Here is a 27560-nt window from a genome sequence, read left to right as displayed (position 1 = left end):
CTCTACCGGGTACAAGGCCAGCATTGTCCACCCTAAAAAGTAATATGAGTTTTGTTTAGACTGTCACATCAAATAAGCCAGAAATGACATCTGATTGGCTATAGTTATTCCACGTACTTCGTTCTCACGACATTGGTTTTTAACCACCCAGGAAGTGAGAAGTCGGTCAAAACTTCTGATTCTCAGAAAGACCGTCACAAGTGCCAGGTCTCGGCTGCCATGTCTGTCTTCCTCGCCATCGTGTTCCTGTGTAAGTAGAACAGTTTTTATTCTTTATATTATCTGAGTATTGGTTGAGTGTCTTTTCTTTTCGAGATTATGTGGAATACACAAATCATCGAATTTCTATGAGCCAGTTGGAGGCTCTACATAAGATACACTTATTATATTTGCATCTGTTGACTTGTGCTGCTTTATAAGTATTGATTGTAAGCTCTGTTCGTGGTCTTGTCACACAGGTTGGAAAGTTTCCATCTACAGGGGTAGGCGTCCTCATTGTTCTGCTGAGTACCCCTTGTCTCAAGTCATTAAAATATTGTTTTTACGTTATACCCCCTTCCTCAGTAGATCCCAGCCTTGTATCTCCATCCCTCAGCTTATACAGCTTTTGAGGGGTGGGGGGGGGGGGGTCTGATCCCTCCATAAGGGAGCTGAAGGTGCCTGATTTAGGGATATGGGGCCAGGTTCACGCAGAAGTGCGTCGTCGTAACGTATCGTAGCTAATCAGTAGGTACGTTACACCGCCGCAAGTTTTCATCGCAAGTGCCTGATTCACAAAGCACTTGCAATGAAAACCTACGCCGGCGGCCTCCGGCGTAAGCCCGCGTAATTCAAAGGGGCGTGTGCCATTTAAATTAGGCGCGCTCCCGCGCCGGACCTACTGCGCATGCTCCCTTATTCGAAATTCCCGCCGTGCTTTGCGCGAAGTGACGTCATTTTTTCGAACGGCGACGTGCGTAGCGTACTTCCGTATTCCCGGACGTCTTACGCAAGAATTTTTTTTTTTGAATTTCGACGCCGGAACGACGGCCATACTTTAACATGGGCTGTGTAAAGTTAGGGCAGCTAAAACGACGACTAACTTTGCGACGGGAAACTAGACTAGCAGCGACGTAGCGAACGCGAAAAACTGTCGTGGATCGCCGTAAGTACTAATTTGCATACCCGACGCTGGTTTAGGACGCAAACTTCCCCCAGCGGCGGCCGCGGTATTGCATCCTAAGATCCGATAGTGTAAAACAATTACACCTGTCGGATCTTAGGGCTATCTATGCGTAACTGATTCTATGAATCAGTCGCATAGTTAGGAAGCCCCTAAAACAGAGATACGATGGCGTATCAGGAGATACGCCGTCGTATCTCTTTTGTGAATCTGGCCCATGGTGAATACATTAGGGCTGCAACTAACGATTATTTTCATAATCGATTAGTTGGCCGATTATTATTTTGATTAATAACCTTAAAAAAAGTGTGGTGTATAATTTAGTTAATATGTAAAGTTTAAAAAAAGAAAATGTATTCTTAAATATCCCTATAAAGTGGTAAATATAAATCACCAACTATATGGTTAGGGAGCGAAATCTCGAATCCACTCTGAGAATAATTGACAGAATAGATATACTGGATATACTATGAGAGGGCGAATCTGGTAAATATCATCAGATCAAATTTATTTATTTAAAGAATAAAATAGTTAAAGACTGTTTTTCAAACAGAACTGTAATATATTATATGCTGGCCATACAACGTCTTCCTTCAAAAAAAAAAATTATAATTTTAAAAACTTTCGTTCAATTTTCTTTTCTTTTTTTTTTTTTTTAAGTTCTACATCTGTTTATTAACCCATGACTTAAGAGTTAGCATTGGGTCCCTTCTTTTTGCCAAAAGTGGGCACAACAATAACAAAGCGCCTGTTGTATTGAATGCGCCTCTTTGCCCGGCCAGTCTTCTTTTTCTTCTTCTCTTGCTTGGCCACTTAGGCCAAGCAACTTTTGGCCTCGTACTTTTCCGGCACAAGCTAGAGAACCATGGACGTTACCTCCCAACAGACGAGCAGCAACATCCAAAGTGCTCAGATCACATGCTCCACTCTGGCCAAGGGTGTCTTCATCAGGCAAGGGGGCACCAGCAAGAAGAATAACTTGGTCTTCGCAGGCAATTCCCTCTAGAGAGGAGACCTGGGCATTGATATGGTAGACCAGGTGTTTCAAACTCAATTTCATTGTGGGCCACATCAGCATTATGATTGCCCTGCAAGATTAGATGTCCAGCACATCTGCTCCCCTTACATTAGATGTCAAGAGCCCCCCACCATCAGAAGTTGAGTCCCCCACTCTCCCTTACATCACAGTGCACCCCCTTTCCTTATGCTGCTGCTGGGAAGAAGCTGGATGCATTGCATGAAAGCAGAAAGTACAGGGTCTGGAGGAGGAGGAACAGAGGAGGGCTGGAGCTCTCCTGCAGCTGGGGCCACATGAAATGGTCTGGAGGGCCGGATTTGGCCCGCGGGCCTTGTGTTTGACACCTGTGTGGTAGACAGTCTCTAGCCCAGACACCTCAAGGGTGTGTAGATTTTGAGCTCTTACAAAAATCGGCATGGTTGCGGCCACTCCGCGTCTCTCAAAATGGAGGAAAGAAGGAGCTCATTCAATTTTCTAATTGTCAGTGGGGTCAAATCGACATTCGTTTTTAACCACAGTGATGGAAAAGTTTAGAAATAATAGAAAACTTCTCGGTCAAAGGAATTTTCAGACCGTGCATGTGGTTTTCGTTCAGAAATGACATTCATTTTAAAACTGAATGTTAACCACTTCAGCCCCGGGAGAATTTACTCCCTTCCTTACCAGAGACGTGGCTCCCAAACAAAATTGGCGTCCTTTTTTCCTCACAAATAGAGCTTTCTTTTGGTGGTATTTTGATACAATAAATATCCCCCCAAAACATAAAAAAAATATTTTTTCCTCAGTTTAGGCCGATACGTATTCTTCTACATATTTTTAATAAAAAAATCGCAATAAGCGTATATTAATTTGTGCAAAAGTTATAGCGTCTACAAAAAAGGGGATAGTTTTATGGCATTATTTTTATTTATTTTTATTTTTACTAGTAATGGCGGCGATCAGCGATTCTTAGCATGACTGCGACTTTATAGCGGACACATCGGACACTTTTGACACATTTTTGGGACCATTGTCATTTTTACAGCGATCAGTGCTATAAAAATGCACTGATAATGTGAAAATTACACTAGCAGTGAAGGAGTTAACCACTAGGTGGCGCTGAAGGGGGTTACGTGTTTCCTAGGGAGTGATTCTAACTGTTAGGGGGCGTGGCTATGAGTCACACGTCACTGATCGCTGCTCCCGATGAGAGGGAGCATTGGATCAGTGACATGTCATCAGGCAAAACAGGGAAATGCTTGTTTACACTTTCCTCTCCCCGTTCTGCAGGTCTGTGATCCGATCGTGGACATCGAGTCCGCGGGTCCCGCAGGCACGGTCATGGTGCTCGCAGCAAGGGCGCGCCTGCCGCTGGTGGCACACGCAAGCCTGCACAGCGGGAATTTCAAAGTGACGTAGATATACGTTACTTTTCCCAGCCGTGCCATTCTGCCAACGTATATGTTCAGGAGCCGGTCGGGAACAGGTTAAAGAAAAAAATTGTTAAAGACTGTTTTACAAAAAGAACTGTAATATATTATATGCTAGCCATACAACGTCTTCTTTAAAAAAAAAAAAAAATCATAATAATTTTTAAGAACTTTCGTTCCATTTTCTAATCGTCAGTGGGGTCAAATCGACGTTCGTTTTCAACTACAGTGACGGGAAAGTTTAGAAATAATAGAAAACTTAGTCAAAGGAATTTTCAGACAGTGTATGTGGTTTTCATTCAGAAATTACATTCATTTTAAAACTGAATGTTAAAAGCAAGAGAAAATTTCAAACAACATTCTTTCATTCAGCGAATGTACCAAGATTTTTCGAATTTTAATCTAATATTAACAGTAGTGATTTTTTTGCCCTTTTTGTACTATAAAGGGTTACATTTTCATTTTTTTTAAACCATTATGTTACTGGCCGATTAATCGATTATGAAAATAGTAATCGATTAATTTCATAATCAATTACCCTATATACTCGTGTATAAACCAATTTTTTTAGCACATTTTTTTGTGCCCCCCTCGGCTTATATTCGAGTCTGCATTTAATCTGCTGCTTCGTGTGCCTGATCTCCCGGCACTGTGACGTTAGTCTAGTCGATGGCCGTGCAGTGTATCAAAGCCCCGCCTCCTCCTCGTCCTTGCCGTGATAGGCGGAACACTGACTCACTGCTGGGAAACTGAGTCAATGTACCGTCACAGATGAGGACGAGGAGGAGGCGGCGCTTTGGTACACTGCATGGCCACCGACTAGACTGACTGCATGTCACAGCACCAGGGTATCACAAAGCTGCAGATAGACACAGCGCTGGAGATCAGGTAGGGAGATTGGGCACAGTAAGGCATGGGCACAGTGAGGCATGGGCACAGGGAGGCATGGACACAGTGAGGCATGGGCACAGTGAGGCATGGGAGGGGTATTTAGGGGCAGACGCCATTCGCTCGAGGTTCTTCCTCGTGTGGCGCCCACCATTGGGGTAGCCATTTCACGACACCCCTGCAAATGGCCCTCCTGGCCGGGGTGTGCGTGTGTCGCAGTGTTCCTGATTCCGGGACCACGTTGGCCCGTAGCAATTGATCTGCTGTGCAGACCCAGTGATCGAATGGGTCCTCAACCTAAAGGGGGTCCCGAGCTGTCCGTCCAATTGGAGGAAGCTGACCGATGAGGAGTGTGTTCGAAGGATACCAACCACGAGGCTGGTGTTCCAGGAGGGGCCTATCCATTCATCGGGGGACAACCTTGGTTCTGACAGGCTGGATGTTGGTCGCCTGTCAGTCGCTAATTTCACAAAACTACCTGAAGGAGATCTGGGTGCTGAATCTATTGAGAGAGGATTCCGAACCATAATTGTCTCCAATCTTTTAGGAGGGTCTGTGGCAGAGACTTAATCCTAAATTCTAGTGACACTCTGGCTGCCAGGCTGTGAGAGAGGCCTGTCCAGGTGCGCTGTACCCACTCCGGCTGGAGTGGTGAAGTAAAGTATCGTTGGAAGCAGGACTGTTTCCCATATTCAGTTACACCTGAATCTGCTGTCTCCTATTTGCTATCCTTTCACCTTTCTGCTGTTTAATCGGTTTTACCCAGCTGGGTAATAAAAGCACAGAAAATACATTCCCTTTACTACAACTCTCATCAAGTACCCTAGACGGCGGAGATACAGAGGTAACATGTCACCCAAAACAAACCAGCAGCTCTTTCGGGGGTAGTGCTACATGGGGGGGCTCGTCCGGGATTGCCTGTTACCTCTGGCAATGGAACTGAGCAATTCATTCCACCATTGAGAGCCTGGAATTGTCATGGTGTTGGACTGTGCTGGTGAAGGAGGGGTTAACTTCAGGTACTAAAAGTCTGGGCGCACGTGCAGCGGAGTGGCGTGTGCCCGCAACGTGCCCAGAAGAGAACTCAACGTGGGAGGAGTTACCCACCCCTGCGTGAGACGTAGGGCGAGTTTGGTGGCAAAGGACAAAGGGATTGCCCGCCCACGAGAGAGGATCGTGCAAACATGTCTGTGCCCCCAACACCATTCGAGAGATTGAGGCTTCCAATGTCCTCCGTGGGAGTCAATCCGATTCCTGTTGCCACCGGAGCTTCCCTGACGGATACCGGAATCCAGATGGGGATGCAAGGGCAGTTTGTGCTGTTCACCAGAGGCAGCGTGGAGACCTTTGGCTTGTCTTGTCCCCGATGTGCAGAGCTGGCCATCAGAATCCTGCCTTTTGCTCGATGTAAAAAATTTGGCGAGTACTTGTTTCAAGTGGAGCAACCAACAGAGTCGCCCTGCAAACATTGGGTCGATTGGATCACCGGAATGGTGACAGCAGAGGAAGTTATTCCCTGCTGCTACTACTACTACGGCCACTATGTCGTCGGTCACCACACCAATGGTGTCCCCCGAAGTAAGTGACTGTGATGCTAAAGAGACTGTGCCTGCTGTGAAGGTGGATGCCGCCACTGAGACCGCGTGCATGGCGGTAGTGCACGCGTGTCTCACCCTGAGAAAAGTGGGCTCCGTAAAAGCCTCCCACGGTTGTGGGCGAGGCCTATCCATGCGCAGATCTGAACTGGACTTCAGGGAGGAAGTTGCCCCTGTCAAGACCAAGGGCAAGGTCAGTAAGCATAATGTTCCACGTGTTTGTTTGCCCGTGGAGGAGTACAACAGCTCCGAAATTGATTCCTCCTCTGATGTAGGCTAAGATCAGTGGTTTGGACCGGAGCTGCCCGAGCTACAGTGGGGCAGAGGGTTCCGTGCTACAAAACCCTGCAGCTCCAGAGAACGTTCATGGGATACCACGCCGCTGGCGGATATCCCGCAGTTAAATTGGGAAGTCGCAGTACCCAAAGGTAGTGACACCAGAGAGACTGCTCCGATCCCAGCTACACTGCCTGTGTTAAAGAGAGCTCCCAATACTCTCGTTATGCCGAGACTGGGACACTCCCGTACGCTGCCAAAACTAGCCCGTCTTCAGCGGATCGTCATGAAGAAGGTAGCGCTGGATTATGGGTGGGAGTTCCCATATGTGCCCGCAGATCTAATAAAGGAGATTGAATCAAAACAGGAGGAATGGTGCGCAGATGCTGTTTGGGACTACTTGAAGGTAGACAAACCTTCGATTAGCACCGACTATGCCTTCATAAGTGTTCACGGCCGGCTTGAGGGTTGCCTGGAAGCCTGGAGCTATGGCCTGCACATTTGTCATGACAGAGTGGACATCAAGAGTCCCGGTAAAGTTGATCGGGTCTTTTCGGTTACCTCACTGAATGATCAGGGGGACATCATTACTTTTCCTGATCCCAGGTTTTATCTGTAGGCTAACACCTATAGTGTTTGTTTTTGCTTGAAGAAGTCCCGAACAGAAACGTTTGCTGTGATGTGGCTGACTCTGTGGGGAATGAAAATGTTTAGTCAGTTAGACTAGGTTCCTGTGGACTCCATTACTGAAAAGAGAGGATTCTTCTTGCCATGTTCTATTTCCTGGTACAGACTTTAGTGCACTTACTTGATCGAAACGCTGCCGCTAGAGGCAACTTTCTGCTTGGAGAGACTTGTTATGGGCCTTTATAGTTGCTAATGCCTAGCATTTCATTTGTAATGCTCCTAGGGGGGGAGGAAGGAAGCTTTGCCTTTGTTTTAAAAGGTGCAGCTTCATTCGCCCTTAGTGACTGTAAATAATGTAATATTTGTGTGTGTTCTCTTGTTTCTGTTTTTCAGGTCTTGAGGATCACCTGTCAAGGCTGTCGGAGAGTGGGCAGACAAGATAGTTAGACAGATTAATGTCAAATGTATCATTGTGTAAACCTAAAGAAAAAAAAGTTTTATATTTTTGTACTGTTTTATCTCTTCTTTTCTTCTACTCTACTGTTAGATCCAGGTAGATTTACTGCAGACCCAGGTAGGTGTTCAGGATTGAACACCATATTTTTTTTTCTGACACTGAGGACAGTGTCTATTTGACAGGGGGGAGTGTGTAGTGCCTGGCTATTTTCAGAGACGGTGCTATGTTAAATTTAGGGGAAGGATTCAGAGAAATAGTTAGCTCTGAACTAGTTTGATTGTTAAATTTAGGGTCTCTGCTCTAGCTTGGCTGTGCTGTGTGCTATCCTTTTGTCCGGGGACTCCCGTCACCCCTGGACGGCAGGTGGCAGCAGTGGGGCCAAGCGTTTAGGTATCACTCCTTAGCAGCCAATCGGGAGGTTGGGCCACCTCTCGCTGTGCATGCTGGGGAGGGGTATTTAGGGGCAGAAGCCATTCGCTCGAGGTTCTTCCTCGTGTGGCACCCACCATTGGGGTAGCCATTCCACGGCACCCCCGCAAATGTCCCTCCTGGCCGGGGTGTGCGTGTGTCGCAGTGTTCCTGGTTCTGGGACCACGTTGGCCCGGAGCAATTGATCTGCTGTGCAGACCCAGTGATCGACTGGGTCCTCAGCCTAAGGGGGGTCCCGAGCTCTCCGTCCAATTGGAGGAAGCTGACCGATGAGGAGTCTGTCCGAAGGATACCAAGCACGAGGCTGGTGTTCCAGGAGGGGCCTGTCCATTCATCGGGGGACAACCTTGGTTCTGACAGACTTGAGAAAATCGGGATCATTGCAATATTCTTGTTAGAATTGTATACATTTTCACTGAAATTGGAAGAGAACAAAATTATTGAAACACATAATAACAAACACTGTACATAAAATTTTCTAAATAGTGCATTTTTTATTTTCAGCTTTGAACGTGGCAAACTCTGGTGAGTACAGAACTAAAACCCATACCATAAATATCACTAATAATATAAAAATTATCCATGTGAGCTTACATTTTCTGAGTAATCTATGTGAAGGGGGTTGGGTCATTGATTATCATTTTCTAGAAGGCTTTTTAAAATCAGCGCGGGTTAACCAAAATTTGCCAGTATGATCGGCATACTAACAAGGCAGCCCCCCATTGATTTGAGGTCTGTGACCCCCCCCCCATTACTCCTTCACCATAGCAAATATCTTCACAGAACATCGGCTTGTGAGCGAGCCTGCTCAGCTGTCCCCATAGGAAGCTACTTACTGTGGGGGCATTCAGCAGGGGGGAGGGGTCAGGGGTGCCTAGGAGGGACCTGAGAAGAGGAGGATCGGGGCTGCTGTGTGCAAAAATATTACACATATTAGATAAGTATAACATGTTTTGTTGTTTTAAAAAAAAGTCTGCCTTTAACCACTTCCATACCACAGTAGGTCAAATGACGTCCTGGACTTCAGGGGGGGGATATCTGAATGATGGGTGCAGCTACAGGCGTCATTCAGATATCACTGTTTTCAGGCGGCGATTCTGCGCAGCATAAGAACGATCATAGCGAATATTCCACCGTTTGATCGTTCTTATAGGCGGCAGGAGGGAACATCCCCCCTCCTAAAGCCCGGAGAATGAATCGGCCGCCGCCAGATGAAGAGCATTGAGATTTCCCATAACCAAATGGTCACCGGTCATCTCTATGACCATCGGAGGCCCGGAGAACGAATTGGCCGCCGCCGGATGAAGAGCATTGAGATTTCCGGTGACCAGATGGTCACTGGTCATCTCTATGACCGTCGGAGGCCCAGGGAATGAATCGGCCGCTGCCAGATGAAGAGCATTGAGATTTCCCATAACCAGATGGTCACCGGTCATGTCTATGACCATCGGAGGCCCAGAAAACGAATTGGCCGCCGCCGGATGAAGAGCATTGAGATTTCCGGTGACCAGATGGTCACCGGTCATCTCTATGACCGTCGGAGGCCCAGGGAATGAATCGGCCGCCGCCAGATGAAGAGCATAGAGATTTCCCATAACCAGATGGTCACCGGTCATCTCTATGACCATCGGAGGCCCAGAGAACGAATTGCCCGCCGCCGCCGGATGAAGAGCATAGACTCCGACGGTCTCTATGACCGTCGGAGACCCGAAAGTACCCGGAAGTAAACAAAGCCGCAATCACGACTGTCAGCATGAGATCAGTGAATTTTTTTTCTCGATCTCAAGCTTCCCAGCCTGGAGGAGAGATGTGAGGTCTTATTGACCCCGCATCTCTCCATAAAGAGGACCTGTCACACACATTCCTATTACAAGGGATGTTTACATTCCTTGTAATAAGAATAAAAGGGATTAAAAAAAAAAAAAAAAGAAAAAAAAAAGGAAAATAAAAAAATATATATAAAAAAAAAAATTAAAAAGCCCCTGTCCCCAGTAGCTCGCGCTCAGAAGTGAACACGCACATAACTCTCGCCCACATATGTAAACGCCGTTCAAACCACACATGTGAGGTATCGCCGCGTGCGTTAGAGCGAGAGCAATAATTCTAGCACTAGACCTCCTCTGTAACTCTAAACTGGTAACCTGTAATTCGCCTATGGAGATTTTGAATTTCCGAAGTTTGGCGCCATTCCATGAGTGTGCGCAATTTTAAAGCGTGACATGATAGGTATCTATTTATCTAACATCATCTTTCACATTATCCCAAAAAATTGGGCTAACTTTATTGTTTTGTTATTTTTTAATTCATGAAACAGTTTTTCTTCCCAAAAAAAGGCGTTTGAAAAATTACTGCGCAAATACCGTGCAAGATAAAAAGTTGCAATGACCGCCATTTTATTTCCTAGGGTGTCTGCTAAATATATATATATAATGTTTAGGGCTTCTGAGTAATTTTCTAGCAAAAAAATTATGATTTTTACATGAAGGTGAGAAGTGCCAGAAGAGGCACTGTATGGAAGTGGTTAAAGAGGACCTGCAGTCTGCTCACCTAATTTGTAAAAAAAAAGTTCTTTGCCATTCTGAAGCTTCCCTCCAACCACTTTGCATATTTTTTTATATATACTGTGATTCTGTACTTTGCCAAATATGCTGCAGAAATCTCCCTCCACTGAGTCCGGCTGCAGCCATTTTAACTGTGGGCAGCTGAAGCTGCTGCCTGTTCACGTCCTGGATTTACACAGACACACCTCCGCAGCTCTCATTGTCCCTCTGGTGACTCCTCCCTTTCTGGCAAACTCTCAGGAGAGTGAGAGAGAGAGAGAGAGATCTGTGCATGATGTCATAAGCCTAGGCTAATGGCCAGACAGGAAACAGGAAGTGGGCTGTATAAGGAAACAGGAAGTGGGCTGTATGAGGAAACAGGAAGTGGGCTGTATGAGGAAACAGGAGGTGGGCTGTATGAGGGATTTACTGGCAGAAAAATAAAATGTTTTACTATCCAAAGATAAAACAACAACAACAAGGGAAGAAGATTTAATAGATGGAAAAATGAAAAAATATCTGAAGGTTCACTTTATTATCACTGTAAGGGGAATGGTTTTCATTGTTGAATATAAAGATTTACCAACGTGAGGGAAAATCTCTGTTCTCAGGACTATAAACATTCCCATTTCTATAGAGAATGTATTTTTCTCATACAAGATGTGATCACCTCTCTGTGTTTTGCTGCACACTGTGCTCTCTATGTGTTCTGTGTGATCTCTTTTCTTCTATAGGAGGGGCCATCAAACCTGTGGTGACCTTCACACCCAACTGGGGGAATATATTATTCTATGACAGTGTGACTCTAATATGTGATGTGCCGTCTACTGAGGAGCCCCGGACCTATCGCTGGTACAAAGATAAGAGACCAATACCAGAAGAGCAACAGAGTCTTTGTATAAAATATTCAAGAGAGAAGGACAGTGGAGATTACCAGTGTCAGACCATCGGTGGTGATATCAGTGATCCCGTCTTCCTAAATGTTACGAGAAGTGAGTGATCTCATCTCATCTCCATCATTACAGATTGTTGGGTGTGAATAGAACAACATAAAGTATCATTTTATTACATTTCAGATTATGTCATCCTGCAGAGACCCCCATCTGCCATCTATGAAGGAGACCCCCTGACTCTGAGATGTCGTCATTGGGGATTATATATTGCAATAAACACAAAATTCTACAAGGAAGATCAGGAGATAAAACCATCAGAATCTGACTCCACATTCCATATTCCTAATATAAGGAGGAGTCAATCTGGACTCTACAAATGTACTAAAAAAATACAACATTTTCATAGTTCAAATGTGATAGAACACTCAGATGTCTCCTTTATCTCTGTGAAAGGTAAATGAATGTCTTATATAAATCTTTATCCTTAGAGATATTGGTGGATCCAGAGGAAGGAGAATTCAGACAAAAATATCATCTTTGAAGTGACTTTGTTGCAGAAATAAAAATAAAAAATGTAAAACATTAGTAAACCGCGGGACGTGTTTATTTTATTTTTTTATACCTGGAAGGCAATCTCACTCCTAGCAAAAATCCTCCCCCAATCCCCCCTCCTAGTACAAATCCTCACCCTAAATCCCTCCTCCTAGCCTAAGCCCTCCCTCCAAAGCCCCCCTCCTAGTGTAAGTTGTCCCTCAAATCTCCCCTCCTAGCACAAATCCTCTCCCCCAAATCCCCCCTCCTAGCACAAATCCTCTCTCCCTAATTCCCCCTCCTAGCACAAATCCTCTCCCCCAAATCCCCCCTCCTAGCACAAATCCTCTCTCCCTAATTCCCCCTCCTAGCACAAATCCTTTCCCCCAAATCCCCCCTCCTAGCACAAATCCTACCCCAAATCCCCCCTCTTAGCACAAATCCTCTCCCCAAAATACCCCCTTCTAGATTAAATCCTCACCCTAAATCCCTCCTCCAAGCATAAGCCCTCCCTCCAAAGCCACCCTCCTAGTGTAGGTTGTTCCTCAAATCTCCCCTCCTACCACAAATTCTCTCCCCCAAATCCCCCCTCCTAGCACAAATCATCTCTCCCTAATTCCCCCTCCTAGTACAAATCCTCTCCCCCAAATTCCTCCTCCTAGCACAAACCCTCTCCCCCAAATTCACCCTCCTAGCACAAATGCTCTCCCCAAAATACCCCCTCCTAGCAAAAATCCTCCCCCCAAATTCCTCCTCCTAGCACAAACCCTCTCCCCAAAATACCCCCTCCTAGTACAATTCCTCCCCCCAAATTTCCCCTCCTAGCACAAATCCTCTCCCCAAAATACACCCTCCTAGCACAAATCCTCTCCCCAAAATACACCCTCCTAGCACAAATCCCCCCCCCCAAATTCCTCCTCCTACCACAATTCCTCTCCCTCAAATACCCCCTTCTAGATTAAATCCTCACCCTAAATCCCTCCTCCTAGCATAAACCCTCCCTCCAAAGCCCCCCTCCTAGTGCAGGTTGTCCCTCAAATCCCCCCTCCTAGCACAAATCCTCCCCCCAAATTCCCCCTCCTAGCCCAAATCCTCTCCCCAAAATACAAACTCCTAGCACAAATCCTCCCCACAAATTCCCCCTCCTAGCACAAATCCTTTCCCCAAAATCCCTCCTCCTACCACAATTCCTCTCCCTCAAATACCCCCTCCTAGCCTAAAACCTCCCTCCAAAGCCCCCCTCCTAGTGTAGGTTGTCCCTCAAATCTCCCCTCCTAGCACAAATACTCTCCCCCAAACCCTCTCACCAAATCCCCCCAAAATTCTCCCCCAACAATCCCACTTCTAGCACAAATACTCCCCTCAAAGCCCCCCTCTTAGCACTAATCTTCTCCCCCTAATCCCCCCTCCTAGTAAAAATTCTCCCCCCATATCCCCTCTCCCAGCGCAAATCTTCTCCCCGACAGGAGAGGAGCTTTTAGCTGGTTGACAGCCTCAGCTCTGTTCCTGTGCGGAGGAGGTGTGCCCCTTCCCTCCAATCAGCTCACAGAGTTGTCCTCCCTGATGTTACTTCAGCTCCCACCTCCCTTTTTTGGACAGCCGTTAAAGCTTCATAAATTCAACACTTTGAATGGATGTAGAGAAGAGAAGATCGCAGATAAACAGGTACAACTTATATAGGATTTGTTTAATCCTATTGCCTGAGGCCATTCGCTTCACTGGGTATATTGAAGAGTCTACACCCACTTTAATTCTCTATAGAGGGGGACACCTTTGCAGCACTGGAGCTCTGAGCCCAGTTATCACTCAGGACAATGACCTATTGAAGTCTGTATGATTGTGTTGGTTTCCTCTAGAGTCTCGGTTTACCGCTCACCATCCAGATATATATACAGGTAGAATAAATGACTTGTGTCCATAATGGGTTCTCTATTAACGTGTATTACTGTACCGGATACAACAGGTCAACTTAGCTAAAGACCGATGGGGTTGATTTACTAAAACTGGAGAGTGAAAAATGTGGTGCAGCTGTGGATGGGAGCCAATCAGCTTCTAACTTCAGCTTCTTCAATTTAGCTTTGACAATAGAATCTGGAAGATGATTGGTTTCTATGTAGCGCTGCACCACATTACGTACTCTCCAGTTTGAATAAACCCCCCCCCCCAATGTAAATTGTCCCATGTCCACCACAATGCATTGTGTGATTGTCGTCATTTCAAGAATAAATAATATATTCCCATCATTTATCATTTCTATCAATTTCCTCTTCCAGAGCTCTTCTCTCCTCCAGAAATAAAAGTGACCCCGTCCAGGGTAATAGAAGGAGATGAGATGACATGTGACACCAGACTGGATCCTCTCAGAGGCGGCACAGAGCTGCACTTTGCCTTCTACAGAGATGGACGGACTGTGCGGGAATTCGGTATATCCAATACATACAGAGTGCGGTCATCTCAGCTGGAGGATTCTGGGAAATATACCTGTGAAGTGAGGACGACGTCTGACACTGTGAGGAAGATGAGTGATGGGCTCCATATCCAGATACATGGTGGGTGAGTGGCCTTTGGCCCAACCAGTCATTATCCTTGTACACACTTTTCATTTGTTTACTCCCTGACAGTCACATGTTGAGGGAATAGAACTCATACTGACCAATCATTGTCATCCTTTCCTCTTCCAGAGATCTTCTCTCCTCCGGAAATAAAAGTGACCCCATCCAGGGTAATAGAAGGAGATGAGATGACGGTGAGATGTGACACCAGACTGGATCCTCTCAGAGGCGGCACAGAGCTGCACTTTGCCTTCTACAGAGATGGACGGACTGTCTGGGAATTCGGTATATCCAATACATACAGAGTGCGGTCATCTCAGCTGGAGGATTCTGGGAATTATACCTGTGAAGTGAGGACGGCGTCTGACACTGTGAGGAAGATGAGTGATGGGATCTATATCCAGATACACATACATGGTGAGGATATGAAATGAAGTCAGTATTGGGTATTTGACCCAGGAGGACCATGGTTTCCATGAACGATCAAACTCATCTATCTAACCAGCTCACAACACAATTTGTTTTCATATCCAGAAGTAAGGTTGATAGAAGTCACCACTTCGGACAGATTAGGGGTGAAGTCTTTCTTCCGGTATTTGGTTATTTTACTTCCGGATGCTAACAGTATGTGGGCGACTATTAAGTGAAAATGAGGTGGAAAGTTTTCAATTTCTAAATTTAGAATGAACAAATCTGGGTTAGGTGGAGTTAGCATGCATGTAACAGAGGAGATTAGACCAAACATTTGGTTCCAGAAGCTTGTGAGACTCTTGCAAGACCAGAGAATAGGATAGCGGTTGCCTACATGACCATAGTTGCGCCAACATAGAGGCGAAGGGTAAAATTGGACTACTCGGTAGGGTGTAAGGTAACAGCGAGAAATGATTTTTTGGGAGATTTTCTAGTGCCCAGTACAGTGGGAAATACCATGTGTAAATGTAAAAGCTTGGAGCCATTGTGCTGGGTTATAAGTATTCTGTAGATCTTCCTCCCATTTTAGGAGAGGACTAGATTTGCACAACATAGTTTTGCACTGAAGGGTATTGTAAAAGAGAGAGATGCCTTTTAGACAAGATGTTGGGCAGATCCCTGTGCGTTTCACCTCACAGGAACCAACAAGAAGCGCTTCCTGAGGACGTTATTACGAAACATACGTCGAGGCGGTACCTTGTCACGCTACGTACGTCATTTCCTGCCCTGCTGTTTGTTGGTTCCTGTGAGGTGGAACACACGCCACGGACAGAGTGCGGTGGGAGGCGGTGGGAGCACGGCAGATTCCTGTGCGTTCCACCTCACAGGGACCAACAAGAAGCGCTTCCTGAGGACGTTATTACGAAACGTACGTCGAGGCGGTACCTGGTCACGCTACGTACGTCATTTCCTGCCCTGCTGTTTGTTGGTTCCTGTGAGGTGGAACGCACGTCACGGACAGAGTGCGGTGGGAGGCGGTAGGAGCACGGCAGATCCCCAGACTCCTGATTAGAGCCAGCAGCCCCAGTGTCGGGATAGGCACTTTGAAATGTGAGTAGCCATTTGGCTAAGTTTTAACTTAGCTCTTTTTTTAATAAACTAAATTACGCAATGGATGTTTCCATTGTTATTTCATATCCGGCCGAGACCTTTAAGGAGGAAGTCGCCTAATATCTCCATTTCAGCCTATGTGAGCGGCATTATCCTGCATAAGCTCTCATTGACTCTCTTTTTGAGTAAAGGAGTCAATGTGCTCTGGTAAGCAGATCACTCATCCAGTCACTTTGGGTGTTTATTCAAGTTTGGTGAAGGATCACTCTTCTATCAGTATAGCACAGAATGGACGTTTGGTGTTTTATGGACTTTGATTTATTATCATAGGCCCGGATTCACAAAGCACTTGCGCCGACATATCTCCATATACGCAGCGTAAGTGCAAATATGCGCCGTCGTATCTGTGCGCCGGATTCAGAGACTAAGATACGCCTGAAAATAGGCTTCATCCGATCGATGTAACTTTCCTACGCCGGCGTAGAGTGGGCGCATATTTACGCTGGATGTATTTGGCGCACCCATTGATTTTCTATTCACATATGCAAATGAGGGAGATACGCTGATTCACGAACGTCCGTCCGTCCAACGCAGTGCGCATAAAGTCATACGTCCGGCGTAAAGTTATGCCCCATAAAGGAGGTGTAACTCAGCATCCATGCAAAGGGCTGCACCAGGGAATACAAGCCAACGTATTTTACGCTGTTGACGAGAATATGACTAGGCGTAGGTTACGTTCACTCTGTAGGCGTATCTTAGGGAGTAGTTCCGACGTGATTCTGAGCATGCGCACTGGGATGCGTCCACGGGACGGCGCATGCGCCGTTCATTATAAGTATCTGTCTGAGACTCAGCCCATCATTTGCATGGGGTCACGCCTCATTTACATGGCTCACGCCCACTTCCACCTTCGCCGACTTACGCCTAGGAAACCCAGCGCAGATTTGGCAGCGTGTTAAAGAGATACGCTACGGCGGCATAAATATGCGCCGATGTATGTGAATCCGGGCCATAATATTTTTTGGTGCTTAAGATTGGGACTGAATATTATTTGCACTAATTGATATTTCACAATATTTTTAAATCATATGTTGTTTGATAATGTTTTGTGCACATTTGTTTATTTGATAAGGAATAGTGACATCAGGAGTGCAGTCCTATGATTTTCATTGTAATTTTTATTAATTATTAGCGCCCCCTATATTTTACCCATATCAAGGGAGGGAGCTTTATCATTGGAATGGGATAGTTGCACAAAAATATGTTTATCCGAATATATGAATAAAGTTCAGTGGGGGGGGGGGGATATCATATTGACCAATTATCTCTGGGAAGGGCATGGATAAGCTGTTATTAAGGATGTCCTCTACCCACTGAATGCCCTGATCTCACCACTTCTGAATTGATAAATACGGGATAAGATTTTCCAACACTGTAAACGGCATCCGTAAGTGCTAAGCCTTGGAGGGGTCTCCTCTTATTTCACTTTTATACCTCACTGAATTTATTGCAATCTGTTTCTATTTCAAAATCAAATTCATTTTAATTTCAACATAACAAATACAACAAAACAAAATTATGAACTTAAACAAATCCAAAATAAACAAAATACATTTTTCCGTTCTGCACATTTCTAAAGTGTAACATCAGTTTAAGATCTGGTGGAAGAAAATCAATGTATAATGAGATTTCCCTCAAAAAATCTTTGTAGTCAGTGCCGGGACCGGTGTCACTGGCTGGTGGAAAGACGTTATCCCTCCAGTGTGGGGCCTGGTGTAGTACTTAGACCTCCGACCACTTGGGGCGATATCTCACACATGAAAGCAGATCTCCATGTAAATACTGGACTAAATAGTGAGTGAGAATTGATTGCATGTAATTCCCCACCCCTGCCAACAAGCATATGAAATCACCTTATCGTTAGTTATGTCCATCCACACCTTTATACATTTATATATACCCAATACCTTGAGGCTGGGTTCACACCTATGCAAATTGAATGTGCATTTCCCGCATTCAATTCCCATAGCCAGAGAATGTGACTGGTTCTCTATGGAGCTGGTTCACATATCTCTACAGTGGGTCTGGTGCGGTGTGTCGGAAAAAAACGTGCCTTTTTTGGTGCGTTTCAAGTTCGATTTCAGACCAAAATTCAGGGTGAAATCGGACCTGAAACGGTGAACCAGAACGCACCGGACCCCTGCTGTGAGCCACATGCAGCGACGGTGTGAACCAAGCCTAAAAGTTCTTTCACTTAGGAACAGTAAAAAATAAACAAATACAACACACAGGGAAGAAGGGAGTTTCTAGCTAAGGGCTTCAAAAAGGCTGTGCTTACTATAATGGGACTTGTGGGCCGGGGCCTAGGGTGGCAGGATAAGATGAGCAGCACCAAGACTCAACATTTACATATTGTGATACATTATTATCTTTCCTTTTTTTTTAATCCTTTCCCTTATTTACTTCCCCTTAGTCTTCCTTCCCGTATTCAATTTACATTAGTATTCCCTTAGGTTTTTTCTTTTCCAATATTCTCTTTCCCTTAGTCATTCTTCCCTTCCATTATTCTCTTTCCCTTAGTCATTCTTCCTGTCCCCTTTTCTCTTTCTCTTGAACTCCATCCACATGGACTAACCCTAATTGGAGCACTAATTCCACATGGAACCCTAATTGAAGCTCTCCCAATTCAATTTCCCTTTATGTCACGGCGGAGTCAATAAAGTGTCATAAAATAGAGGTCCGTAATGTGAAGACACTGGGCAGAGAAATTATTGACAAAGCTCTTCATAGTAAAAAATACAGTTAAATATAAAGTTGAAATACATATTTTTAATGGTTTGACAACAAATGGATTTGTAAGTTTGGTCAGCCAGTCTTGTGATTTACACTTGTCTTGAGCAATTGAGCAAGTGACACACTTATCTCTCAGTTCAGCTTCATTGTTTCCTGTGTCACCTGTCCTCCTATTATTTGAATAAGTTAGAACGTATTGCTGGAACATAAAAAATCATCATTGCTTCTGTCCAATGAGAGGGAAGCTAATCCAGATCCTTCATATACATTCAGAATTTGTAATAATTCCAAATTTTTCTTATCTAAAAATCCTATTCCTTCCATACTTCTCTCCTCAGATTACACGGTGCAGAATATAATACGACTGGTGATCTCTGGATTTGTATTATCTGCTGTTGTATGTTTCCCCTACTTCCACAACAAGTGGTAAAGAAGAAGAAGAAGAACTTCTAGGAATCTGAGGACCTCAATGAAACATCTAAGTGAACATGGAAAAGGTTTTGGCTGAATTCAAAGGAACTTCATATTTTTAAAATAAACTAATTTATAAAACTTGATCTGATTAATCTGAAAACATATGAGTGATTAAACTAATTGGCCTTTACACTGAATACAGTAAGAAGTGGAGAAAGTAGAAGTGGTCACTGAGATCACACATGGAGGAGAGAATAACAGGAAGGAAATAAAGTGTTTAATTTAAAAATAAAAACTGAGAAAGGACCCAAAACACAAATGTCACACTTTACTGATCACATTGTTTATTCTAAGTTCTGAAAACTAAAGAAGATATGAAGGGGGTTTTGTATATATTGGGGGGGGGGGGGTGATTTATCAAAACTGGAGAGTGCAAAATCTGGTGCAGTTGTGCATGGGAGCCAATCAGCTTTTAACTTCAGATTGTTCAATTAAACTTTGTGGAAAAAAAAATGGAAGCTGCTCCAGATTTTGAACTTTTTAGTTTTAATAAATCGACCCCCATTGTCTTTTTTTAATAATAGTCAGGTAAAGTAGAATTATTATATTTTATCATTTTATATTCTTATTTTTAGCCAGCAGATAACATTGTAGGATAATTTTCATATGTTTCTCCAATCTTCTTACCTCTTTTTGTAAAAAGCTTGTAGCCTTGTACCTACATTATATTATGTTATGCCTGTTACTGTGTTATGTTTTTTAAGTTTCTGGTTGATGCATGTAGGGGTTAATGTAATTGTATGACGTGTCTTCCCCTGTATGTGTGTGGCACCTCCCTTCTTCAGCCACTATAAATAACTTCAGATTGTTCAATTAAACTTTGTGGGGAAAAAAACTGGAAGTTGCTCCAGATTTCGAAATTTCTAATTTTAGTAAATCAACCCCCATTGTCTTTTTTTAATAGTAGTCAGGTTAAGTAGAATTATTATATCTTAACATTTTAAATTCTTATTTTTAAATAATTTTCATATGTTTCTCCAATCTTCTTACCTCTTTTTGGAAAAGCTTGTAGCCTTGTACCTACATTATATTATGTTATGCCTGTTACTGTATTATTATTTTTTAAAGATTATGGCTGATGCATGTAGGGGTTAATGTAGTTGTATGACGTGTCTTCCCCTGTATGTGTGTGGCACCTCCATTCTTCATTGCCTATATATACAGGGGGAGCCGACCTCATGGTGCAGTCCGGTGTGGAAGACCAGAATCATACAGTGATGATCTGTGTATTATGTAAACCATTCTACCGGCAGCATCACACTTTATTGTGACCTGTTTTTGGGCAACCAAGTGAATGGATTTTATATATCAGAACTTTCCTAATTTTAAGGTATGGACAGCACCACTAGGGAAACAGAACAGCCAAATCAATGTACAGACAAATGTAGTGTAAAGTGAAATCCTTTATGTAAAGGAATTATTATGTAATAATGTGCCAACTCAACTGTATTCTGCAAATCAATTTAATAAACTGAGTTCTTCTTCAAAGAAGAAGTTGCCTTGTGTCGTTTACTTGAGGTGGGGAGAAGGACATTAAAGTGATGTACAGTCATGCAGGACCATCTTTAAGGTGGGTCAAAAGGGGCAGCTTCCCTAGGCCTAGTCATTGCTTTGAGTGAGTGAGTGAATTACTTATATAGCGCTACAAATGCGAACTGAATCGCCTCAAGGCGCTTGGCATCCATTTTCTTTCAGTTTGACCCTCAGAATAGATGGGTCTTTAGTTTTTTTCTGAAGGCCAGGTGATCAATTTCCATTCGGATATTAGTTGGTAAAGCGTTCCAATGGGGCCTGAATCAGCTGCCCCATACTTGCCAACTGTCCTGGTCTGCATTCCTTTATCCTGTGAAGGCTTTGTCCTGTGCTGTGTCCAAAAAGCTCAGCGTGAAGTGCCGTCACTAAAGCTGCTCAGCTTTGCCCTATTGCAGTGTACAGATGATTCACGTGTCAGCATTCACAAGTAAATAGTGGAGTCATTGATGTGTAAATAGTGTTGGTATTCATATGGATATGATGCCCCCCTTAGGTCCCATCACCTCTGCTGAATGCTGCCCAGTGCCCACTGCCTGCAACTGTGGTCAACTGTGGTCATCTTTGAGTCTACTATAAGGTTGCTCTGCAAAGGTAAGCAAAGGGTGTGTGTGGGGGGAGGGTTGGTGTGTGGTGTGAAGAGGTAGGAAAATAAGGAATTTGAGTTTGGGGTACACAGGTGTGCAAGGAGGGGATGTGCAGAGGTAAAGACGGTGGGTGCACAGCAGAGCAGAGCAGAGCAGAGGAGGCTTTAAGGTGGAGGTGGTTTGAGTTGAGAGAATGGGGGTGGTTTGGGGTGCAGGGGTTAGCAGGGGGATTTAGGATGCAAAGATATACTGATGGGGTGGATAAAGATGTATGTTGTGTGTAGAGCAGACTATTCATTTCATTGGGCTGCTCTATGCGGCGCTAGAAATGTGGAAAAAAGTTCCTGACCCTTTTAGCAACCAATCAGTAATTAGTAATGATTCGCTGTATATTCTAGCAACCAATCTGGAAGTAATAATGATGTGCAGTAACTGCTTACAACCAATCAGTGAGAGGTAATGATGTGCAGTAATCTCTTGCAACCAATCAGGAAGCATAAATTATGTGCTGTAACTTTTAGCAACTAATTAGTGGGCCGTAATGTGCGCTGTAACTTCTAGCAACTAGTCAGTGAGCAGTAATGGTATGGTGTGCTGTAACCTCTGGCAACCAATCACAATTGCTGCCTGATCTGCTGCAGTAAACTGATTTTTGAGTCTAGCTGCTATTTATTGTATGCCTCAGAACAGGTAGAGAGTGAAATTGCATAGAGGGGAAATCTTCCACTGAGGACACTATTTCTGGTGGCCTGGGGGTCCCCAAGAAGGAGAAGCAGCCAGCTGGCAGAGGAAGTGGTGTCGGTGGCTGGTGATGGAGGTTTTTGTGATGGGTAGCTTAGTACTTCATACACCCGTGACCTCACTTAGTGGCAGTGGAAGTGATAGAGAAGAGGAAGAACTTCTATGAAAGTGCCAACCTCAATGAAACTTTGTGAATCTGAAAAACGTTCTGGTTGAACTAAAGGGTAAAAAGCTAGAAGTCAATATTAATCTTAGTCAGACGTCTGAAAAAAAAAAAAAAAACAAGCAATACATAAAAATGTAACCATTTAAATAATACACCAAATATGATGATTAGAGCCCGATGTTCGAGTCGAACGTAAGTTCCACTCAAATATCGGGTGTTCGCCTGTTCGCCAAATAGCGAACAATTTGGGGTGTTTGCAGCAAATTCGAACACCCTCTAAAAGTCTATGGGAGAAATCAAAAGTGCTCATTTTAAAGGTTAATATGCAAGTTATTGTCATAAAAAGTGTTTGGGGACCCAGGTCCTGCCCCAGGGGACATGTACCAATGCAAAATAAAGTTTTAAAAACAGCCGTTTTTTTCGAGAGGAGTGATTTTAATAATGCTTAAAGTGAAACAATAAAAGTGAAATATTCCTTTAAACTTTGTACCTAGGGGGGTGTCTATAGTATGCCTATAAAGTGGCGCATTTTTCCCGTGTTTAGAACAGTCCCTGCACAAAATTACATTTCTAAAGGAAAAAAGTCTGCTCGCAGCTATAATGAATTGTTGGGTCATTGAAAAAAACGCCCCCCCTTCCCAGCCCATTACCAGGCCCTTTGGGTCTGGTATGAATATTAACGGGTACCCCGAACCAAAATAAAAAATTCAATTGCGTGGGGGTCCCCCCAAATTCCATATCAGGCCCTTCAGGTCTGGTATGGACTTTAAGGGGAACCCCATGCCAAAATTACCCAAGGGGCCTGATGTCCATAATCTCCCTTGTCTCTCCATTGCCACAGCTGTCATCTACACCTGCTTGTCTTCAGGTTTGGCTAACTTGGTAGGCTGACTTGGGTTGATGCTCATGTGTGCATGAGTTACTGCATCCTGCCACTGAGGCATGCCCAGAATATACACTGAACTGAGCATGTGCGTCTCATCGTCCAATCAGAAGACAATTTCTAGCAGAATCTTATAGGGAAGAAAAGACACACAAGGGGGATTTATTAAAATTGGAGCACTCCAAATCTGGTGCAGATGTGCATGGTGGACAATCAGCTTCTAACTTCAGCTTCTTCAGTTAGGCTTTGACAATAAAACCTGAAAGCTGTAAATTGCCATCCAAGTCTATTTTACTATAAAAAAGCCTTTCTGTTAAAAACTGAGTATACAACACTTTCGTTTTTAATACTTTAAAATAAAGAAGCTTTTTAACTTCCAGCTATGTGTAAGCAATACAAAAATAAAAGTCCAAAAAAATATTAATGATACATCCAGATTTTGTTATTATTATTATACACGATTTATAATGCGCCAAGAGTTTATGCAGGGCTTTACAATGTAGAGGGGGGGACAGCACAATTACAGTACAGTTCAATACAAAAGGTACAGGAGGGCCCGGCTTGTAGAGCTTACATTCTAAAGGGAGGGGGTGGTGGTACAAAAGGTAATAGCTGCAGAGAATGATTTGATGGGGGTGCTTTGCCCAATCATGGCATAGTGAATAACTGGCTGTTAGAGATCACCACTTTACAGGCAGACTAAGGGGACCCCCAGGCACTATATTTAAAGGATTTTTTTGTTTTATTGTTGCACTTTAAAATAATTTCTCCTGATTAAAATTTTCATTGATACATGTCCCCCAGGGCAGTACCCGGTCCCCCATACCCTTTTTATGGCCAATTACATGCCTATAAGCCTTCAAAATAGGGACTTTTTATTTTTCAAATTTGGGTCCCACAGACTTTAATAGGGTTTGCTGTTCGGGTGAGAACTTTTTCTCTGTTTGGGAGTTTTGGTGTGAACCGAACAAGGGGGTGTTTGGTCCAACTCTACCGAGTACAAGGCCAGCATTGTCCACCCTAATATGTAATATGAGTTTTGTTTAGACTGGTTGGCTAAAGTTATTCTACCTACTTCATTCTCACGACATTGGTTTTTAACTTTGGTAAAATGTCTATAAATAACACTCAGGAAGTGAGAAGAAGGTCAAAACGTCTGATTCTCAGAAAGACCGGCATAGCTTTCAGGTCTTGGCTACCATGTCTGTCTTCCTCGCCATCGTGTTCCTGTGTAAGTAGAACAGTTTTTATTCTTTATATTATCTGAGTATTGGTTGAGTGTCTTTTCTTTGAGATTATGTGGAATACACAAATCATCTCATTTCTATGAACCAGTTGGAGGCTCTACATAAGATACGCTTATTATATTTGCATCTGTTGACTTGTGCTGCTTTATAAGTATTGATTGTAAGCTCTGTTCGCTGTCTTGTCACACAGGCTGGAAGGTTCCCATCTACAGGGGTAGGTGTCCTCATTGTTCTGCTGAGTACCCCTTGTCTCATGTCATTAAAATATTATTTTTAGGTTATACCCCCTTTCCCAGTAGATCCCAGCCTTTTATCTCCATCCCTCATCTTATACAGCTTTTGAGGGATGGGGGGTCTGATCTCTCCATAAGGGAGCTGAATTAAGGTACCTGGTTTAGGGACATGGTGAATACATTAGCCTAGGTTCACACTGCTGCGAATTCTGCGGGTTTTTTTGCCGCGATTTCGGCCGCGATTTAATGTACATCGCGGCCCAAAATCGCAAAAAGTAGTACAGGAACTACTTTTTGAAATCGCAGATGCGGCGTCGCACTGATTAGGACAGTGCCATTGCCGACAATTGCCGGCAAATGCCACCGATTTGAGATGCGATTTGACATGTCAAATTGCATCTCAAATCGTTCCAAATCGTACCCAGTGTAAACCAGGGCTTAGGGCTGCAACTAACGATTATTTTCATAATCGATTAGTTGGCCGATTATTATTTCGATTCATCGATTAATCGGTTAATAACCTAAAAAAGTGTGGTGTATAATTTAGTTAATATGTAAAGTTTAAAAAAAAGACAATTTATTCTTAAATATCCCTATGAAGTGATAAATACTGTATAAATTACCAACTATATGGTTAGGGAGATAAATCTCTAATCCACTCTGAGAATAATTGACAGAATAGATATACTGGATATACTATTAGAGGGCGAATCTGATAAATATCATCAGACTCAGATCAAATTTTTTTATTCAAAGAAAAAAATAGTTAAAGACAGAACTTTCCAGAACTGTAATATATTATATGCTGGCCATACAACGTCTTCCTTCAAAAAATAAAAAAATAATAAATTATTTTAAGAACTTTCTTTCCATTTTTTAATCGTCAGTGGGGTCAAATCGACATTCGTTTTCAACCTCAGTGACGGGAAAGTTTAGAAATAATAGAAAACATCTCGGTCAAAAGAATTTTCAGACAGTGTATGTGGTTTTCGTTCAGAAATTACATTTATTTTAAAACTGAATGTTAAAAGCAAGAGAACATTTCTAACAACATTCTTTCATTCAGCGAATGTACAAAGATTTTCGTATTTTAATCTAATATCTAATATTAGTGATTTTTTTGCTTTTTCAACTATAAAGGGCTACATTTTTTTTTTTAAACCCATTATGTTACTGGCCGATTAATCAATTTTGAAAATAGTAATCGTTTAATTTCATAATCGATTCGTTGTCGATTAATTGATTAGTTGTTTCGTCCCTAGAATACATAATACAAAGTCTGATTGCTGATTGATTTGAACTGAATAGGATTGAAGATGATAAAAAAAAAAGATCTTCATAAAAGTGATGGTGGGGGGTTGGATGGTGGATACATAAGTCATAAGAGACGAGTCTTGGTAAGAAGGTTATGACGGAAGCATGGAAGGATCTGATGGGTGATATAACTTGTCCAATTATTATTATAAAGGGGGCTTATGGGGTGAATATGAGGGCAGTTGATGGGACACTATTGTGGAGTGGCTATATAAGGTCTGATTGCTTAATCCATCCTCACCAAACCATGCTTTAGTTTTTCCATGTGTATTTGTGAAGAAAGAGTGAAGCCTCGTACACACGTCCGAGGAACTCGGCGGGCGAAACACATCGTTTTGCTCGTCGAGTTCTTTGTGAAGCCGCCGAGGATCTTGGCGAGCCAAGTTTCCCCGTTGACTAACGAGGAAATAGAGAACATGTTCTCTATTTGGCCCGACGAGATCCTCGTCGGTTTCCTCGGCCGAAAGTGTACACACGGCCGGGTTTCTCGGCAGAATACGGCTCCGATCGAGTTTCTGGCTGAATTCTGCCGAGAAACTCGGTTGTGTGTACGGGGCCTGACAGTTCCAATGTTCCTTTGACTTGAGAAAATCGGGATCATAACAATATTCTTGTTAGAATTGTATACATTTTCACTGAAATTGGAAGAGAACAAAATGACTGAAACACATAATGACAAGCGAAAAAAGATTTTGAAAAAACAGCGCTAATAAGTAGTAAACAAACCCGTACCTCAAACGGGTAAGAAAGTGATTGCTAATGAAGCAAATTGTAAAGCTGCACCTTACTGTGTGGCATTAACCACTTAAGCCCCGGACCAATATGCTGGCTAAAGACCCAAGGTGTTTTTACAGTTCGGGACTGCGTCGCTTTAACAGACAATTGCGCGGACGTGCGACGTGGCTCCCAAACAAAATTGGTGTCCTTTTTTCCCCACAAATAGAGCTTTCTTTTGGTGGTATTTGATCACATCTGCGTTTTTTAGTTTTTGCGCTATAAACAAAAATAGAGCGACAATTTTGAAAAAAATTAAATATTTTTTACTTTTTGCTATAATAAATATCCCCCAAAAACATATATCAATTTTTTTTCCCTTAGTTTAGGCCGATACGTATTCTTCTACCTATAATTGGTAAAAAATTGCAATAAGCGATTGGTTTGCGCAAAATTTATAGCGTTTACAAAATAGGTGATAGTTGTATTGCATTTAAATTTTTTTTTATTTTTTTACTACTAATGGCGGCGATCAGCGATTTTTTTCGTGACTGCGACACGGGGAAGCCGTGTTTACATACGACTCTCCCAGTTCTTCAGCTCCGGGGAGCGATCGCGAGGGGGCGGCTAGAAACGAATAGCCGTGCCCTCATCCCGGATCGCTCCCTGAGGCTTACCGACTGCCACATGTACCGGGGGGGTCCCGATCGGACCCCCGACCCGCGGAAAGGCAGCAACGGGCATGTCGTTCTGCCTGTCCGTGCCATTTTGCCGACGTATATGTACATGCGGCGGTCGTTAAGTGGTTAAGGGGAACCGCGCCATCAATTTAAAAAAAAGAAATGTTGTGGGGTTCCCCCCAAATATCCATTCCAGACCCTTCAAGTCTGGTGTGGATTTTAAGGGGAACTCCACCCCAAATTTAAAAAAAAAATGTCGTGGAGTTCCCCCAAAAATCCACACCAGACCCCTTATCCGAG

General features: G+C 43.5%; 3 protein-coding genes across 3 annotated transcripts; 2 read left to right on the top strand and 1 right to left on the bottom strand.

The window, feature by feature from the left end:
* Positions 1 to 94: 94 nt before the first annotated feature.
* Positions 95 to 11614, top strand: LOC120920876 (low affinity immunoglobulin gamma Fc region receptor IV-like). The gene is made up of 3 exons (XM_040333243.1): positions 95 to 250; positions 8366 to 8386; positions 11136 to 11614. Exons 1-3 carry the CDS (start codon positions 220 to 222, stop codon positions 11399 to 11401), a joined length of 318 nt encoding a protein of 105 aa, XP_040189177.1. The 5' UTR covers positions 95 to 219; the 3' UTR covers positions 11402 to 11614.
* LOC120920877 (ubiquitin-like protein FUBI) lies at positions 1850 to 2635 on the bottom strand. The gene is given in 3 exon segments (XM_040333245.1): positions 1850 to 1990; positions 1992 to 2177; positions 2511 to 2635. Coding segments are annotated over 3 exon segments (414 nt in total). The 5' UTR covers positions 2598 to 2635.
* LOC120920135 (Fc receptor-like protein 6) lies at positions 11539 to 19501 on the top strand. The gene is made up of 5 exons (XM_040332049.1): positions 11539 to 11543; positions 11647 to 11747; positions 14099 to 14374; positions 14507 to 14794; positions 19030 to 19501. The coding sequence occupies exons 1-5, from the start codon at positions 11539 to 11541 to the stop codon at positions 19119 to 19121; spliced, it is 762 nt and encodes a 253-aa protein (XP_040187983.1). The 3' UTR covers positions 19122 to 19501.
* Positions 19502 to 27560: the final 8059 nt, after the last annotated feature.

Source organism: Rana temporaria, chromosome 13 (assembly GCF_905171775.1).
Source record: "Rana temporaria chromosome 13, aRanTem1.1, whole genome shotgun sequence".
NCBI lineage: Eukaryota > Metazoa > Chordata > Amphibia > Anura > Ranidae > Rana > Rana temporaria.
The sequence above is the reverse complement of the archived record's forward strand: the minus strand, read 5'-3'. Positions and strand labels throughout refer to the sequence as shown.

Coding starts and splice junctions, on each gene's coding strand:
- LOC120920876 (XM_040333243.1), top strand. CDS start 220: ATGTCTGTCTTCCTCGCCATCGTGTTCCTGT. Junction 251..8,365: donor CCTCGCCATCGTGTTCCTGT/GTAAGTAGAACA, acceptor TTTTATTTTCAG/CTTTGAACGTGGCAAACTCT. Junction 8,387..11,135: donor TTTGAACGTGGCAAACTCTG/GTGAGTACAGAA, acceptor TTTCTTCTATAG/GAGGGGCCATCAAACCTGTG.
- LOC120920135 (XM_040332049.1), top strand. Junction 11,748..14,098: donor CTCCTTTATCTCTGTGAAAG/GTAAATGAATGT, acceptor TTCCTCTTCCAG/AGCTCTTCTCTCCTCCAGAA. Junction 14,375..14,506: donor GCTCCATATCCAGATACATG/GTGGGTGAGTGG, acceptor TTCCTCTTCCAG/AGATCTTCTCTCCTCCGGAA.